This window comes from Oncorhynchus keta, unplaced genomic scaffold, assembly GCF_023373465.1.
Source record: "Oncorhynchus keta strain PuntledgeMale-10-30-2019 unplaced genomic scaffold, Oket_V2 Un_scaffold_9739_pilon_pilon, whole genome shotgun sequence".
Lineage (NCBI taxonomy): Eukaryota > Metazoa > Chordata > Actinopteri > Salmoniformes > Salmonidae > Oncorhynchus > Oncorhynchus keta.
This window is the reverse complement of record NW_026291018.1, coordinates 962,205-978,432: the sequence shown is the minus strand read 5'-3', so window position 1 is coordinate 978,432 and position 16,228 is coordinate 962,205. Positions and strand designations below refer to the sequence as shown.

Genomic DNA, 16,228 nt, shown 5'->3' with positions numbered 1-16,228 from the left:
GTGCAGTGTGCTTGTCGACAGTGCAGTGTGCTTGTCGACAGTGCAGTGTGCTTGTCGACAGTGCAGTGTGCTTGTCGACAGTGCAGTGTGCTTGTCGACAGTGCAGTGTGCTTGTCGACAGTGCAGTGTGCTTGTCGACAGTGCAGTGTGCTTGTCGACAGTGCAGTGTGCTTGTCGACAGTGCAGTGTGCTTGTCGACAGTGCAGTGTGCTTGTTGACAGTGCAGTGTGCTTGTCCACATTTGAATCCAGGCCAGTGTTCATGTCAAAGCATTTCTTTATTATCAAATAGCACATTTTGATCAGACTTGATTTGTTTTATGTACAGTATAAAAAGATAAGTGCTCGTCAAACTTCCACTGTCCCCTCCTTCACTATGGCCATGGCCAGGTTACGAGCTAGCGCTAGCCGCAGGAGCTCAATCTTTGTCGTCTCGATGTCCTCATCCTGAAAACGCACAGGGAAACACATTTAATGGATCATCCTCATCAGAATGTTTTTAGTGATTCCATATTCAATATGATGTAATGGTGCAACTGGGCCTTCACGCTTCAGCAAATAGGAAAGGAGGGCTGCTAAACAACAATGACAAATCATGACAAGAGCTTACCAAGAAAAACTTCCAAAAGGACTAATTCAAAGTAGAAAGGAGCACTCAAGAGAAAAGTGAGCTAAAATAAATATCAGATTTTTTGTTAAGTGCTCCAACTATTACTTTCTACCTTGAATGAATCCTTTTGGAAAATGTTCTTGGTAAGCCCTTCTCATAATTATATAATACTTGATGTTAATGAAACCAACAGTCACTTTTCTGGAATACAATATTCAAATTAGGTGACAATGGAACTGTGCGATTGGCTAGCTATGAAAAGTCTGTGCTAACCCCTCTCTGGAGCAGGGCCAGTTTAGCCCTGGGCTAAAGTTGATGTTAACCCATTTTAGAATGTGCAAGTGTGAATAGACGATTAGCCGTGGGCTAAGGAAGCTCTTAGTGCAGTGTGAACAGTTGCTTAACCCGGGCTAAGGAAGCTCTTAGTGCAGTGTGAACAGTTGCTTAAGCTGGGCTGAGGAAGCTCTTAGTGCAGTGTGAACAGTTGCTTAACCCGGGCTAAGGAGGCTCTTAGTGCAGTGTGAACAGTTGCTTAACCCGGGCTAAGGAGGCTCTTAGTGCAGTGTGAACAGTTGCTTAACCCGGGCTAAGGAAGCTCTTAGTGCAGTGTGAACAGTTGCTTAACCCGGGCTAAGGAGGCTCTTAGTGCAGTGTGAACAGTTGCTTAACCCGGGCTAAGGAGGCTCTTAGTGCAGTGTGAACAGTTGCTTAACCTGGGCTAACGAGGCTCTTAGTGCAGTGTGAACAGTTGCTAACCCCGGGCTAAGCAACTGTAGAGATTAGAGCATATTATAAAACAGTATTAGGAGATTGAAAGGGAAACAGACATTAGATAGAGGGTAAGGTGGTGTGTAACCCAGTACCTGCATGGGTCTGTCTGGGGTGGGAACACTCTTCCCTGAGGTCAGCTCCTCCAGACAGAACATCAGCTCATGAGTTTGATCAGCAGAGAAGATCACCTGCAAGAGGACAAGCCCAGAGATTAGCCAACTGACTGCAACAAAAGGCTATTAGCCTAAAGAGGCACCATCTACAAAACTACAAGCATATATTCAGACCTACAGATCTGATAGGAATCAATAAGGTAAGGAGATCTCTTAATTTAAATCATATTTATTATATAATATAATCTATTTTCTTTAAGATTACAAAGATGTTTCACAGTTCATATTTAGTTAGTAAACCAAAAAAAGGGAAATTCAATCTATGGAATATGCTACACATTAGGTAAGTAGAAAGAAGTTAATTTCAACATTAAGTCAAGGATGGAAGTTAATGTTGTGGGCCAGTTGACCTCTTTCTGCTCCAGCAGGGGCAGGGCGTCGGTCAGCAGAGTCATCCAGAAGGAATGTGGGGCGATCTTGGCCGTCATCAGGGAGAGGAGGAGCTTGGCGGCATCCGAGAAACGCTTCTCGCCGTACAGCCGATGGAACTCACGGTACTTCCCTGCAGACATCAGGATCACATCCATCAAGGCAAAGCGTAGCAAAAACAGTTTCTCTACAGAAAGCGTTAACGCGCATTTCTTATTGGACATGTTCAGGTAGTCCATCCTGTTTCCGTCCGTAAATGGTGCCTAATGAATATGACCCAGGACAGGAGGGGAACAGAATGAACTAATGGATACAATCACATGATGCTCTCTCATTGGTATCATTGGTTACACAGACACAGTATCAATGACATAAAATGTATTTGACACAGTTTTAAGTATAGAACTGAGAAGTGCACCGAATTCCCAGAAATGATGTGAGAACCATCTATCAGTCACACATGATGCCAGTTGGGACACCCAATATGGTCACTGTAGAATTGTTTAGAAATTGAATTGTCATTCTACTCGCTACAGCACTGGTAGAACTTGTATGGCCTAAATGTAAATACACCGTGGTTCCACTTGATTGGTTAAGAACAAGATAACATTATATACATCATAGTTCTGCCTTCATGAGTGACTAATTGTAAGGTGAGACATTACACTCATGTTACATTTCCCCAGCTGTAGGTTATCATCAGCTGTTACAACAGTATTAGGCCACAGACTGCAGCCTTATATGGACCACTTTTCTCCTACGTGAGACAATCATTTAATAGAAAGGCCAAAATATAACATGGGTTTGATCCAGTGTGTGTGTGTGTGTGTGTGTGTGTGTGTGTGTGTGTGTGTGTGTGTGCGCATGTGAGTGATATGTGGCTGACTGAATGTCAAGTTAACATGCAAGACCAAGCAGGGCTCTACAATGCGACCATTTTACTGGCATATGCGCCTAAATATTTTGCTATGCGACCTGGAATTTTTATTGAAGAGCACCAGTGTGCCTAGAAAAACGTACAATTCTAACTTTATTACCTCAAATATATCTAGATTTGTGCTCCTGAATTTCTTTGTGTGCACCTATATTTTTTAACTTAGCACACGTGCTCCTTGTAAAACAGCTTAGAGCCCTGCCAAGGAGTGTTGGCTTGTTTGTGTGTTCACAGTCCTTCATGTCTGTGTATGTACATGTTTGCACTCCATACCTAGAAAAGTAAGCCTGTCACTGAGCAGCATGGCTGGACCCAGGTTGTCAATCAGGTCCAGATCAGAGAAGGTCCCTTTGGCACAGTAGTCCTGGAGAAACCTGAGATACAGACCATAGAGATACAGACCATAGAGATACAGACCATAGAGATACATCTATAGACCACAGAGATACAGTATATCTAGGATACAGACCATAGAGATACATCTATAGACCAGAGAGACACAGTATATCTAGGATACAGACCATAGAGATACATCTATAGACCAGAGAGACACATCTATAGACCAGAGAGACACAGTATATCTAGGATACAGACCATAGAGATACATCTATAGACCAGAGAGACACAGTATATCTAGGATACAGACCATAGAGATACATCTATAGACCAGAGAGACACAGTATATCTAGGATACAGACCATAGAGATACATCTATAGACCACAGAGATACAGTATATCTAGGATACAGACCATAGAGATACATCTATAGACCAGAGAGATACAGTATATCTAGGATACAGACCATAGAGATACATCTATAGACCAGAGAGACACAGTATATCTAGGATACAGACCATAGAGATACATCTATAGACCAGAGAGACACAGTATATCTAGGATACAGACCATAGAGATACATCTATAGACCACAGAGACACAGTATATCTAGGATACAGACCATAGAGATACATCTATAGACCAGAGAGACACAGTATATCTAGGATACAGACCATAGAGATACATCTATAGACCACAGAGATACAGTATATCTAGGATACAGACCATAGAGATAAATCTATAGACCAGAGAGACACAGTATATCTAGGATACAGACCATAGACCCACATCTAGGGTAGATACCAGCATCTAGATATATCTAGGATACAGACATAGTGAGACCACAGAGATCTGGTATATCTAGGATACAGACCATAGAGATACATCTATAGACCACAGAATTCCAGTATATCTAGGATACAGACCATCAACCCCCTCATCTTAGACCAGTGGTTACATCAAGAAAGGAGAGAAGACAGTATATTCTAGGATAAAACAGACCATAGACTGTCCATCAAATAAAAACAGCATTCCTAACAGTCACATATCAGGATACAGACCATAGAGTTACAGCACCTCTATAGACCAGAGAGACATCTTTGGCTCTGATCTAGGATACAGACCCAGTCTGAGTTACATCTAGGGACTTCAGGCCAGATCTTACAGATGCTCCTCATGCAACACAGAGAGATACATTATACCAAAGAGTTAAAGTGATATCCACAACAGGCATGACAGAAATCAGAGGAGTTTGAATGTATTTTCCACGTGTGTTTTAGTAAGTGTCCATGTTGAAATATATCTAGGATACAGAATGTGGGTCTCAGTGAGAGCTTCATGCATGAGAGTAAGATGGACAACTGTTTTGGATAAGAGCGCGTGATATCTAGGATACAGATACATCATATCTACCTTGTTCAGTCATCTGCCTCTGCTCAGAGATCCTGATCACCTATCAGGGCCTTGCGACCATCCAGAGATAACACGCTCTATCTGTACTCAGGAGACACAGCCAAACTCTGGAGGATACAGAGTCCACAGCCAGCTGCCACAGGCTGAGGACCAGAGAGAAATAGCTGGTTAATCATGCACAGCTTAACCGATCATCCAATAGAGCAGCACTGGAGCAGGTCAAACAGGGGAAGAGGCCTACACGGTGTGGAAGCAGATGTCTAGAAAAGATAACTACTGAACACAGTGGACCTCAGCATGTGTAGTTTTGCAGACGTGACTATATATGTGACACAGTTATCTATTACAAAAACAAACATGTTGGCACTGGGAGTTATGCATATAGTCCAATCTAATACTAACCAGACTAGTGGGTCTGTCTCACCTGTGATGGGTGAAGAGTCCTGAGGCGTACTCCAGCAGTAGAAACTGGTTGGAGCCAAAACTACAACAACACAGAGAACACATGTTATTATGGTCAACGGTGATTGGCTGCCAGGCCGAAACACCTCCGTTTGTTCTGACCTCTGCTGCTAAAAAAAACTAAATATTTCAGCATTCCTGAACTTCCTTTATTTCAAGTGGCCCTTTGAATCCGTAAAATACTTCCTGTTATCACAAACATTTGAGCTGAGCATGCCAACTTCACTTTCTATGATTCTGATCAATGTTACCATGAGAACAATATTGGCGGTTAATGTCAACCCTTTCGTGGGACAGTAGTGTCCTTAACTTACTGTAGGTTGTGAGACTGGAGCAGTTTACAGTGGTCCAGCAGGTCAGTCAGATGCCCCACAAACCACCAGTTGTTGAGAGCAATGCTGGAAAGCACAAACAACATGTCATAAATATCACAACATTATGAAACTGAACAGTAGTTTACATGAGTGACAGAGGGGAAATCACATTGTGTGTCTAGCCCCCAGAGCTTCATTTCATGAGATCCAGATGGAACAGTTACTGTTACCTTAGCATAACACAGCTACTCTCCCTGGGTTCTATACCATAGAAATATAATTCCTTTGTTTCTGTAGTCATCTGCCTCTGCTCACAGAGTCCTGATCACCTGGTGGATGTCAAACTCAAAGGCTGCCAGCGGATGCTGTCCAGAGGAACTCGCTCACTCTGTAGCTCCAGGAACATGTGCATGCTAGACTGGAACGCAAACTCTGGACAGGACACTTACTCATAGTGTTGTGGTAAGTCCCAGGGCATACTAGTGCAACTCTGTATCATCTATAGTGTGGTAGTAAGTACCTGTGCGTAGTAGTGCAGCTCTGTGGGCTTGACAGTGGGGTGGGAGAACAGCAGTCTGGTGACCAGGAAGTGATACCAGGTACTCAGCAGCTCCTTGTACTCCAGGAGAACATCCTCATCACCAACCAGGATCTACATGGATAATTAGGAGGGTGGACCAGGATGGATAGTTTTTAGGAGGGTATGGATAATCCATGGATGGATATCTATTACAAAAACAGACATGTTGGCACTGGGAGTTATGGATAATCCATGGATGGATACTTACTTAACCAGGATAATCCATGGATGGATCTGTCTTTAGTGATGGGTGATAATCCATGGATGGCGTACTCCAGCAGGTATGGATAATCCATGGATGGATACTTATTTAAAATGGATAATCCATGGATGGATGCTTATTTAGGAGGGTATGGATAATCCATGGATGGATGCCATTTAGAGGGTATGGATAATCCATGGATGGATGCTTATTTAGGAGGGTATGGATAATCCATGGATGGATGCTTATTTAGGAGGGTATGGATAATCTGGATGGATTTATTTAGGAGGGTATGGATAATCCATGGATGGATACTTCCTTTATCAGGGTAATAATCCATGGATGGAACTTCATTTAGGAGGGTATGGATAATCCATGGATGGATACTTATTTAGGAGGGTAATGGATAATCCATGGATGGATACTTATTTAGGACAGTATGGATAATCCTGGATGGAACTTATTTAGTAGGTATGGATAATCTGGATGGATAGTTTATTTAGGAGGGTATGGATAATCCATGGATGCCCCACAAATTTACCAGTTGTTGGATAATGCTGGATGGATACAAACAACATGTAATCCAATGGATACTTATTTAGGAGGGTATGGATAATCCATGGATGGATAGTTTATTTAGTGAGGGATGGATAATCCATGGATGGATACTTATTTAGGAGGGTATGGATAATCCATGGATGGATACACCTTAATCCATGGATGGATAGTTATGTTAGGAAGGTATGGATAATCCATGGATGGATACAGCTTTACTATGGATAATCCATGGATGGATACTATTTACCAGGGTATGGATAATCCATGGATGGATTCTTATTTAGGAAGGTATGGATAATCCATGGATGGATACTTATTTACCTGCAGTATGGATAACCATGGTGGATACAAACTCATAATCCATGGATGGATACTGTCCAGGAGGGTATGGATAATCCATGGATGGATACTTATGTGAGGGTATGGATAATCTGGATGGATACACATAGGATGGATAATCCATGGATGTGTTGTTTAGTAGGTATGGATAATCCACTGGATGGATACTGTTTAGTGTGGTATGGATAATCCATGGATGGATACTTATTTAGGAGGGTATGGATAATCCATGGATGGATGCTTATTTAGTGGGGTATGGATAATCCAGGATGGATGACATTTAGGAAGTGGATAATCCATGGATGGATACTTATTTAGCAGCTCCTGGATAATCCATGGAGGATGCTCATCACCAGGGTAGAAATCCATGGATGGATGCTTATTAGGAGGGTATGTTTAAACCATGGATGGATACTTATTTAGGAGGGTATGGATAATCCATGGATGGATACTTATTTAGGAGGGTATGGATAATCCATGGATGGATACTTATTTAGGAGGGTATGGATAATCCATGGATGGATACTTATTTAGGAGGGTATGGATAATCCATGGATGGATACTTATTTAGGAGGGTATGGATAATCCATGGATGGATACTTATTTAGGAGGGTATGGATAATCCATGGATGGATACTTATTTAGGAGGGTATGGATAATCCATGGATGGATACTTATTTAGGAGGGTATGGATAATCCATGGATGGATACTTATTTAGGAGGGTATGGATAATCCATGGATGGATACTTATTTAGGAAGGTATGGATAATCCATGGATGGATACTTATTTAGGAGGGTATGGATAATCCATGGATGGATACTTATTTAGGAGGGTATGGATAATCCATGGATGGATACTTATTTAGGAGGGTATGGATAATCCATGGATGGATACTTATTTAGGAGGGTATGGATAATCCATGGATGGATACTTATTTAGGAGGGTATGGATAATCCATGGATGGATACTTATTTAGGAGGGTATGGATAATCCATGGATGGATACTTATTTAGGAGGGTATGGATAATCCATGGATGGATACTTATTTAGGAGGGTATGGATAATCCATGGATGGATGCTTATTTAGGAGGGTATGGATAATCCATGGATGGATACTTATTTAGGAGGGTATGGATAATCCATGGATGGATACTTATTTAGGAGGGTATGGATAATCCATGGATGGATACTTATTTAGGAGGGTATGGATAATCCATGGATGGATACTTATTTAGGAGGGTATGGATAATCCATGGATGGATGAATGTATCAACAGGTGGAACATATGGATAGTAGTTGGAAGAGACAGACAGCACCAACAAGAGATTATTTTAGCTCCTAAACCGTTCACGCTCACACAGATGCAGGTACAGAGCCAATGGACTCTACATGTACAGAGAGAGTTACTTTTGGCTAAGGTATACATTGTATACTACAGGTAGCTACACTGACGACAAAACATTTAGCTCTTTATATGACAGACCAGGTGAAAGCTATGATCCCTTATTGAGGTCACCTGGTTTGCCAGCAGCATACCACCCTGCATACCACTGCTGACTTGCTTCTGAAGCGAAGCAGGGTTGGTCCTGGTCAGTTCCTGGATGGGAGACCAGATGCTGCTGGAAGTGGTGTTGGAGGGCCAGTAGGAAGCACTCTTTCCTCTGGTATAAAAAAATATCCCAATGCCCCAGGGCAGCGATTGGGGACACTGTCCTGTGTAGGGTGCCGTCTTTCGGGTTGGGACGTTAAACGGGTGTCCTTACTCTCTGAGGTCATTAAAGATCTCATGGCACTTATCGTAAGAGTAGGGGTGTTAACACCAGTGTCCTGGCTAAATTCCCAACCTGGCCCTCAAAAAACCATCACGGTCACCTAATAATCCCCAGTTTACAATTGGCTCATTCATCCCCCTCCTCTTCCCTGTAACTATTCCCCAGGTCGTTGCTGTAAATGAGAACGTGTTCTCAGTCAACTTACCTGGTAAAATAACGGATAAATAAAAAAAAACCTTCAATCAGTGAAGATGAAGGGGAGGAGAGGTTAAAGAAGGATTTTTAAGCCTTGAAACATGGATTGTGTATATGTGCCATTTAGAGGGTGAATGGGCAAGACAAAACATTTAAGTGACTTTGAACAGGGTATGGTAGTAGGTGCCAGGCGCACTTTGAGTGTGTCAAGAACTGCAACGCTGCTGAGTTTCACGCTCAACAGTTTCCTGTGTGTGTCAAGAATGGTCCACCACCCAAATAACATCATGACAACTGTGGGAAGCATTGGAGTCAACATGGGCCAGCATCGCTGTGGAATGTTTGACACCTTGTAGAGTCCATGCCCCGATGAATTTAGACTGTTCTGAGGGCAAAAGGGGGTGCAACTCAATATTATGACAGTGTTCCTAATGTTTTGTACACTCTGTGTGTACCTGTCACCACACAGATGCAGGTAAAGTGTGCCAGGGCAGGTATTGGGCAGTTCCACTGACCTTACAGATGTCCTCCAGGTGGCGGTTGCTGGCAAAGGACTGGTCCTGGAGACAGTGGTCCACCTCCTCACGCCAGTGTCTCCACTTTACATCAAACTCTGTCAGGGTCTGAGTCTCACCAGGCTACAGTAAGATGTCATAGAGGAGAGAGCGCTAGAGTTACAACCATAGAGATACATATAATATAAGTCTTCTACTTGATTCTGTGGTTAAAACTGGTTGCTGTTCAGGAGGGTGAAACGTTCAGATAGAAATGCACTATGTACATTGAAGATGGGCATCTTCATGAGCAAGTTGTCCAGCAGCTTGAACATGACCCTGGCTGCAGGCTGCAAAGCTGCCTGTTTCACCAGAACCTGCCTGGCCTCGTCCATCCGGCCCTGCAGCACGTAGCTGATCACCTGGAGACACAGAGGGGGGTTCAATAGGGGACAAAGAATATCTGCATACAGACTAGTGCACAAATAAACATGAATGGCAGATTACACAGACATAAGTTAAAGGAGTTCAACTGGGCAAAGAAAGTGTGCACAGATAAAATACATAGTAAATCAACGTGTTTATTTCAACCACATTGGAAGTAATCATGGAGAACCATTTAAAAAGGCAAATTCACTGGAGGTCTTGAGGATCCACTAAATGAGTTTTGATCAAACAGGGCTCTAAGCTGACAGTTTATTTTTATAAGGAGCACATGTGCTCTTAAATTGAAAAGTGTAGGAGCACACAAAGAAATTAAGGAGCACAATGAAAGTATTTGAGCAAGTGTTTTTATGATAAGAAATTAATAAAAGTTTAAGAATAAAAGTTTGTTGGAGTGTTCCATACTCAATCAATTACAATGTACGAGAGGTAGACCGATGAATCACAATGGCCGATTAATTAGGGCTGATTTCAAGTTTTCATAACAATCGGAAATCTGTATTTTTGGACACCGATTTTGCCATTTTTTTTTTACACCTTTATTTAATCTTTATTTAACTAGGCAAGTCAGTTAAGAACACATTCTTATTTTCAATGACGGCCTAGGAACAGTGGGTTAACTGCCTTGTTCAGGGGCAGAACGACACATTTTCACCTTGTCAGCTTAGGGATCCAATCTTGCAACCTTACAGTTACCTCGTCCAACGCTATAACCACCTGCCTCTCGTTGCACTCCACACGGAGACGGCATGTTACGCAAATGCAGTAAACCAAGGTAAGTTGCTAGCTAGCATTAAACTTAACTTATAAAAACAATCAATCATAATCACTAGTTAATTACACATGGTTGATGATATTACTAGATATTATCTAGCGTGTCCTGCATTGCATATAATCTGACTGAGCATACAAGCATACAAGTATCTGACTGAGCGGTGGTAGGCAGAAGCAGGCGTGCGTAAACATTCATTCAAACAGCACTTTCGTGCATTTTGCCAGCAGCTCTTCGTTGTGCGTAAAGCATTGCGCTGTTTATGAATGACTTCAAGCCTATCAACTCCCTAGATGAGGCTGGTGTAACCGAAGTGAAATGGCTAGCTAATTAGTGCGCTCTAATAGCTTTTCAAACGTCACTCGCTCTGAGCCTGTGCTTGTTTCCCTTGCTCTGCATGGGTAACGCGGCTTCGAGGGTGGCTGTTGTCGTTGTGTTCCTGGTTCGAGCCCAGGGAGGAGCGAGGAGAGGGACGGAAGCTATACTGTTACACTGGCAATACTAAAGTTCCTAAGAACATCCAATCGTCAAAGGTTAATGAAATACAAGTTGTATAGACGGAAATAGTCCTATAATTCCTATAATAACTACAACCTAAAACTTCTTACCTTGGAATATTCAAGACTCATGTTAAAAGGAACCACCAGCTTTCATATGTTCTCATGTTCTGAGCAAGGAACTTAAACATTAGCTTTCTCACTTAATTTCTTCTCCAACACTTAGTTTTGCATTATTTAAACCAAATTGAACATGTTTCATTATTTATTTGAGGCTAAATTGATTTTATCGATGTATTATATTAAGTTAATATAAGTGTTCATTCAGTATTGTTGTAATTGTCATTATTACAAAAAATATATAAATATATATATATAAAAATTATTACTATTGGTCCTCCAATAATCGGTGCTGAAAAATCATAATCGGTCAACCTCTACAATGTACCCTCCAATATGAGTCATTTAGGCGAGACAATGTTCAGCTGCCCCTTTGAGTTCCACGATGTCTCTTTGCTAGCAGTTGAGCAAAAGCTCAAACTAACATTGAAAAACCACAAAGCATGTGAACAAAACAATGTAAATAGCCAAGAAATATGAGAAGAAAGTCACACTTCAGTAGACTTTCAGGTGAAATCAACCAACTTCTACGCTGTGCGCTTCTAAAAATGTATTTTTCAGCACTTCACGCACAGTGCTGCTCGAGGTGGGAAAGCTAAACTCAGCAAAAATAATACTCTCTGTCAACTGCGTTTATTTTCAGCAAACTTAACATGTGTAAATATTTGTATGAACACAACAAGATTCAAAAACAGACAAACTGAACAAGTTCCAGAGACATGATAAATGGAATAAATGTGTCCCTGAAAAAAGGGGAGGATCAAAATTAACAGTCAGTATCTGGTGTGGCCACCAGCTGCATTAAGTACTGCAGTGCATCGCCTTCTCATGCTTCTCATGGACTGCACCAGATTTGCATGTTCTTGCTGTGAGATGATGTTACCCCACTCTTCCACCAAGACACCTGTAAGTTCCCGGACATTTCTGGGGGGGGGGGAATGGCCCTAGCCCTAGCCCTCTGATCCAACAGGTCTCAGGCGTGCTCAATGGGATTGAGATCCGGGCTCTTCGCTGGCCATGGCAGAACACTGACCGTCCTGTCTTGAAGGAAGTCAGCTATACTGCTTGTTCTGTGCGTGGTGGCATTGTCATGCTGGAGGGTCATGTCAGGAGGAGCCTGCAGGAAGGGTACCACATGAGGGAGCTGATGTCTTCCCTGTAACGCACAGCGATTCAACGATAAAGGCGAATCTGACCATTACTCCTGGTGAGACAAAACTGCGACTCGTCAGTGAAGAGCACTTTTTGCCAGTCCTGTCTGGGCCAGCGACGGTGGGTTTGTGCCCATAGGTGACATTGATGCCGGTGATGTCTGGTGAGGACCTGCATTACAACAGGCCTACAAGCCCTCAGTCCAGCCTCTTTCAGCTTAATGTGAACAGTCTGAGCACTAATGGAGGGATTGTGCATTCCTGGTTTAACTCGGGCAGTTGTTGTTGCCATCCTGTACCTGTTCCGCAGGTGTGATGTTCTGATGCACCAATCCTGTGCAGGTGTTGTACACGTGGTCTGCCACTGCGAGGACGATCCACAGTTCACCCTGTCTCCCTGTAGCGCTGTCTTAGGCATCTCACTGTATGGACATTGCAATTTATTGCCTTGACCACATCTGCAGTCCTCATGCCTCCTTGCAGCATGCCTAAGGCACATTCACGCAGATGAGCAGGGACCCTGGGCATCTTTCTTTTGGTGTTTTTCAGAGTCAGTAGAAAGGCCTCTTTAGTGTCCTAAGTTTTCATAACTGTGACCTTAATTGCCTACCGTCTGTAAGCTGTTAGTGTTTTAACAAACATTTCACAGGTGCATGTTCATTAATTGTTTATGGTTCATTGAACAAGCATGGGAAACAGAGATACATCCTTTACAATTAAGATCTGTGAAGTTATTTGGATTTTTACGAATTATCTTTGAAAGACAGGGTCCTGGAAAAAGGGACGTTTCTTTTTTTGCTGAGTTTATATGGTATTTGTAGTGCTGTGTGTGATTAGCTACCAGCTATGAAACAAAAACAGAAGGTTTACTTTGAAAATGGCTACGGCAGCATTTTTTGTGTTACTATGAATCACATGCTCGCTCATACATTACTTTTTCAGTTCATACACATCTATTTTTAGGCACATTTGAGTAAAATGGTCACGCTGTAGAGCCAAAAATCAGTCTGACGTATCTACGCACTGGGCCAATAGCGTTTTAAAAATGCAGAGAGAGACAGGAGAGGGGTGTATGTGTACGTACCACGTCCCAGTAGGCCTGGTGCTCTGCGGGGCTCTCACTCGCCAGCACCTCCCTGGCCTTCTCATCCACGTCAGCCTTGTGCAGCCTCACCCAGTCGAGCAGGTGGAGCACCAGGGAGCCAGCTAGAGGGTCACATACAACAAACAGGGTGCAGAAAATATTAAAGTTCTGTTCACACCATAGAGATAGATGACTCATCATGGATATAACCCCTTTTAGCGTGGACAATGAGGGCTTCCACCATTTAAGTTGTCAACTGGGTAGGGATTTATACGGGTTTGGACAGGGGTCGCGTTAGCTTTCAGAAATCAGCATTTTCAAAACTCAGACCATAATTTTTTTGTGCATTTTTAACCATTTAACCTGCGTTTCATATTGAAAGTCAACCGTGCTTTTTGGCTTCACTAGAGTGAGCAGGGGCTTGCAACTATTGTTTCTTTACACAAAATACATTAGTGCAAAATCGTTTTCATCAGCTGACAGAGGTGCAACGCTATTTGGCAAACAGCCAGACATAATTAAATTAGCCTACAATAAAAAAGGTATTTTTGCAAAGACGATGCATGGTCATCATATTTCTAATGTTTAGTTTGAAGTTAATACTGCATTTTAACTTGCTACTGGAGAAAAACTTAACTGGAAGAAAGTACCGGAGAAAAGTAGCCTACACATCAGCCAGGGCACTGATGATCCAATGACAAGAGCAAATATATTTCATCCAAGTGGAGAAGTGGAACTGAAGCACAAAATTAGTAATTTTACAAATCATGATTATTTGAGCAAACCTGAAGCCTAGCAGAATTTACAATAAGAAGCATTTTAGATCTGTGTGAAAAATGCAGAATCCTACGTTAACGCGACCCCTGTGGGAGCAATCGGCCAATGATAAATAAGAAAATGGATTACGTTAAAATGGAGATAGCCTCAATGGTGCTGCCCATGCTATCACAGACACTGTAATGGCACAGATACAAAGATTAGTCTTCTATCTAGCTCTATGGTTCACACCTAGATGATGCTTGTGTGTCCAATGCAACATCAAGGTTGACACACAAAATATAAACTCTACCTGGAGCTGCATCGATGAACAACACTTCACAAAGATTCCAGATCAGCTCTACTGCCAGCAGGATTGACACCTATCATGAAAAACAGGAGAGAAGATTGTTGCCAAGGGAATCATTATGATACACTAAAACAGTCTGAGTTGTATAACATTACAACGGTGTTCATCTTCATCATTGATGCAAGATCATTTTCTCACGTTTGCTGATTCAATGTTATATTACTTGGGTTATGTTTCCTTGACATAAGGGTAAGTGGTTAGTCGAACTGAATAGACACAGACAGGTACTTTACCTGATTTCCATACTGTGTAGCCAATGCTGCATCTTGTGTAGAAACTGCAAAGTGAGAGGAAATAGCATGTTACTTAAGTCTGTCTATGAACTGCATTGATAAACATATAATTGTTGAAATGTTGCCATACTATACCTGCGACTTGCTGTAGTTCCTCCATGCATGCTCGAATCACAGACCTGTAGTTCTTGCTAATACTGACGAACCTGAATAAATAAGTGAAATTGATAAACGAGCACACCCATTACAATGCAAAACATTTAGATTACTATGAGATTAAGTCACACACATCACCACTGTTTGGTTATATTTAGAACCAGGAGTTTTTCCTGACCTCATGACAAAGGAAAACTCAGAGCCCTAGTTTGAATTACAAGAGAAAGTAGTCTATCCCATCCTTACTGGGGTTTCTTGTTCTTGCTGGGCAGATCCTCTCTGATCCTCTGCAGACCAACAAAGATGTGATGGGACTCATTGAAGAGTTTACGCAAAATAGGGGAATAGATGTCCTCATCTTTCCTGACCTCGTGGACAAAGGGACAACCCCCTGCAGATCCACCTGAAGAGACGCACAGGGAGAGTGGGTTAGAGAGGAGGATGCTTTGTACTTTGACATGATTTGAGTCATGACTTTACGACCAAGTTATACATTCAACTCTCGTATCTACCTGATGCTTTGTAAATGGTCTCATAAACCAGGATATCTCCAGGACCCCACACAAATCCCAAGTGTTTTTGGTTGCTGTCGAACCCAGGGATAGGCTGAAAGAGAGAAACGTCTCGTTAGTTTATTTATGTGGACATAGCTAGGTGATTAGTATCTTTCAACCCACTGAAACGAGTCATCACAAATGACAAATAAACATTGTGCAGGGATGCCAGTATTATTGTGGACACTTGAGCTCAGAGACGTTTGAATGAAGTGTCAGCTAGTTAGCGAACTAACGTTAGCAAGTTGCATAGCCTGCCCTGGACACATTTTGATTCCACAACAACAGAGCACGAGCGGTACTTACAGTAGTTGTTGGCTCCACATCTACCTCCTCCATTACCACCCACTTTAATCAAATCAATAAGGTGAATCAATAAATATAACTTAATCCACGAGCGATACAAATACTGACATTTCAAATAATATAATACAGAAATTAGGCGCTTCAACCATTCAGCTGAAGGACCCCAAAGCGTGCGTATGTCTGATGTCATAGGAATTCTGTGTCGTGCCTGACTAGAAATGCAAGCTTGCACTAAAGGGAACACAATTACTCAGTTGTCAAT

General features: G+C 42.2%; 1 protein-coding gene across 1 annotated transcript; it reads right to left on the bottom strand.

Moving 5' to 3' along the window:
* Positions 1-258: 258 nt before the first annotated feature.
* On the bottom strand, positions 259-16,190 carry LOC118374241 (nuclear pore complex protein Nup85-like). The gene is made up of 18 exons (XM_052517752.1): positions 15,967-16,190; positions 15,619-15,712; positions 15,353-15,509; positions 15,086-15,156; positions 14,951-14,994; positions 14,661-14,730; positions 13,592-13,713; positions 9,811-9,945; positions 9,545-9,667; positions 5,902-6,033; positions 5,711-5,799; positions 5,382-5,465; positions 5,030-5,089; positions 4,724-4,748; positions 3,130-3,286; positions 1,904-2,055; positions 1,473-1,568; positions 259-446 (listed from the first exon to the last, which is right to left on the bottom strand). Exons 1-18 carry the CDS (start codon positions 15,997-15,999, stop codon positions 348-350), a joined length of 1,743 nt encoding a protein of 580 aa, XP_052373712.1. The 5' UTR covers positions 16,000-16,190; the 3' UTR covers positions 259-347.
* Between the last annotated feature and the right edge of the window lie 38 nt (positions 16,191-16,228).

What these genes read in the sequence shown, in the direction of transcription:
- LOC118374241 (XM_052517752.1), bottom strand. Translation starts at nt 15,999, where the DNA reads ATGGAGGAGGTAGATGTGGAGCCAACAACTACT. An exon ending in ACCTGGAGGACATCTGTAAG is followed by an intron (nt 6,034 to 9,544) that starts GTCAGTGGAACT and finishes TTATCCATGTAG; the next exon opens with ATCCTGGTTGGTGATGAGGA. An exon ending in TGACAGGCTTACTTTTCTAG is followed by an intron (nt 2,056 to 3,129) that starts GTATGGAGTGCA and finishes TGATGTCTGCAG; the next exon opens with GGAAGTACCGTGAGTTCCAT.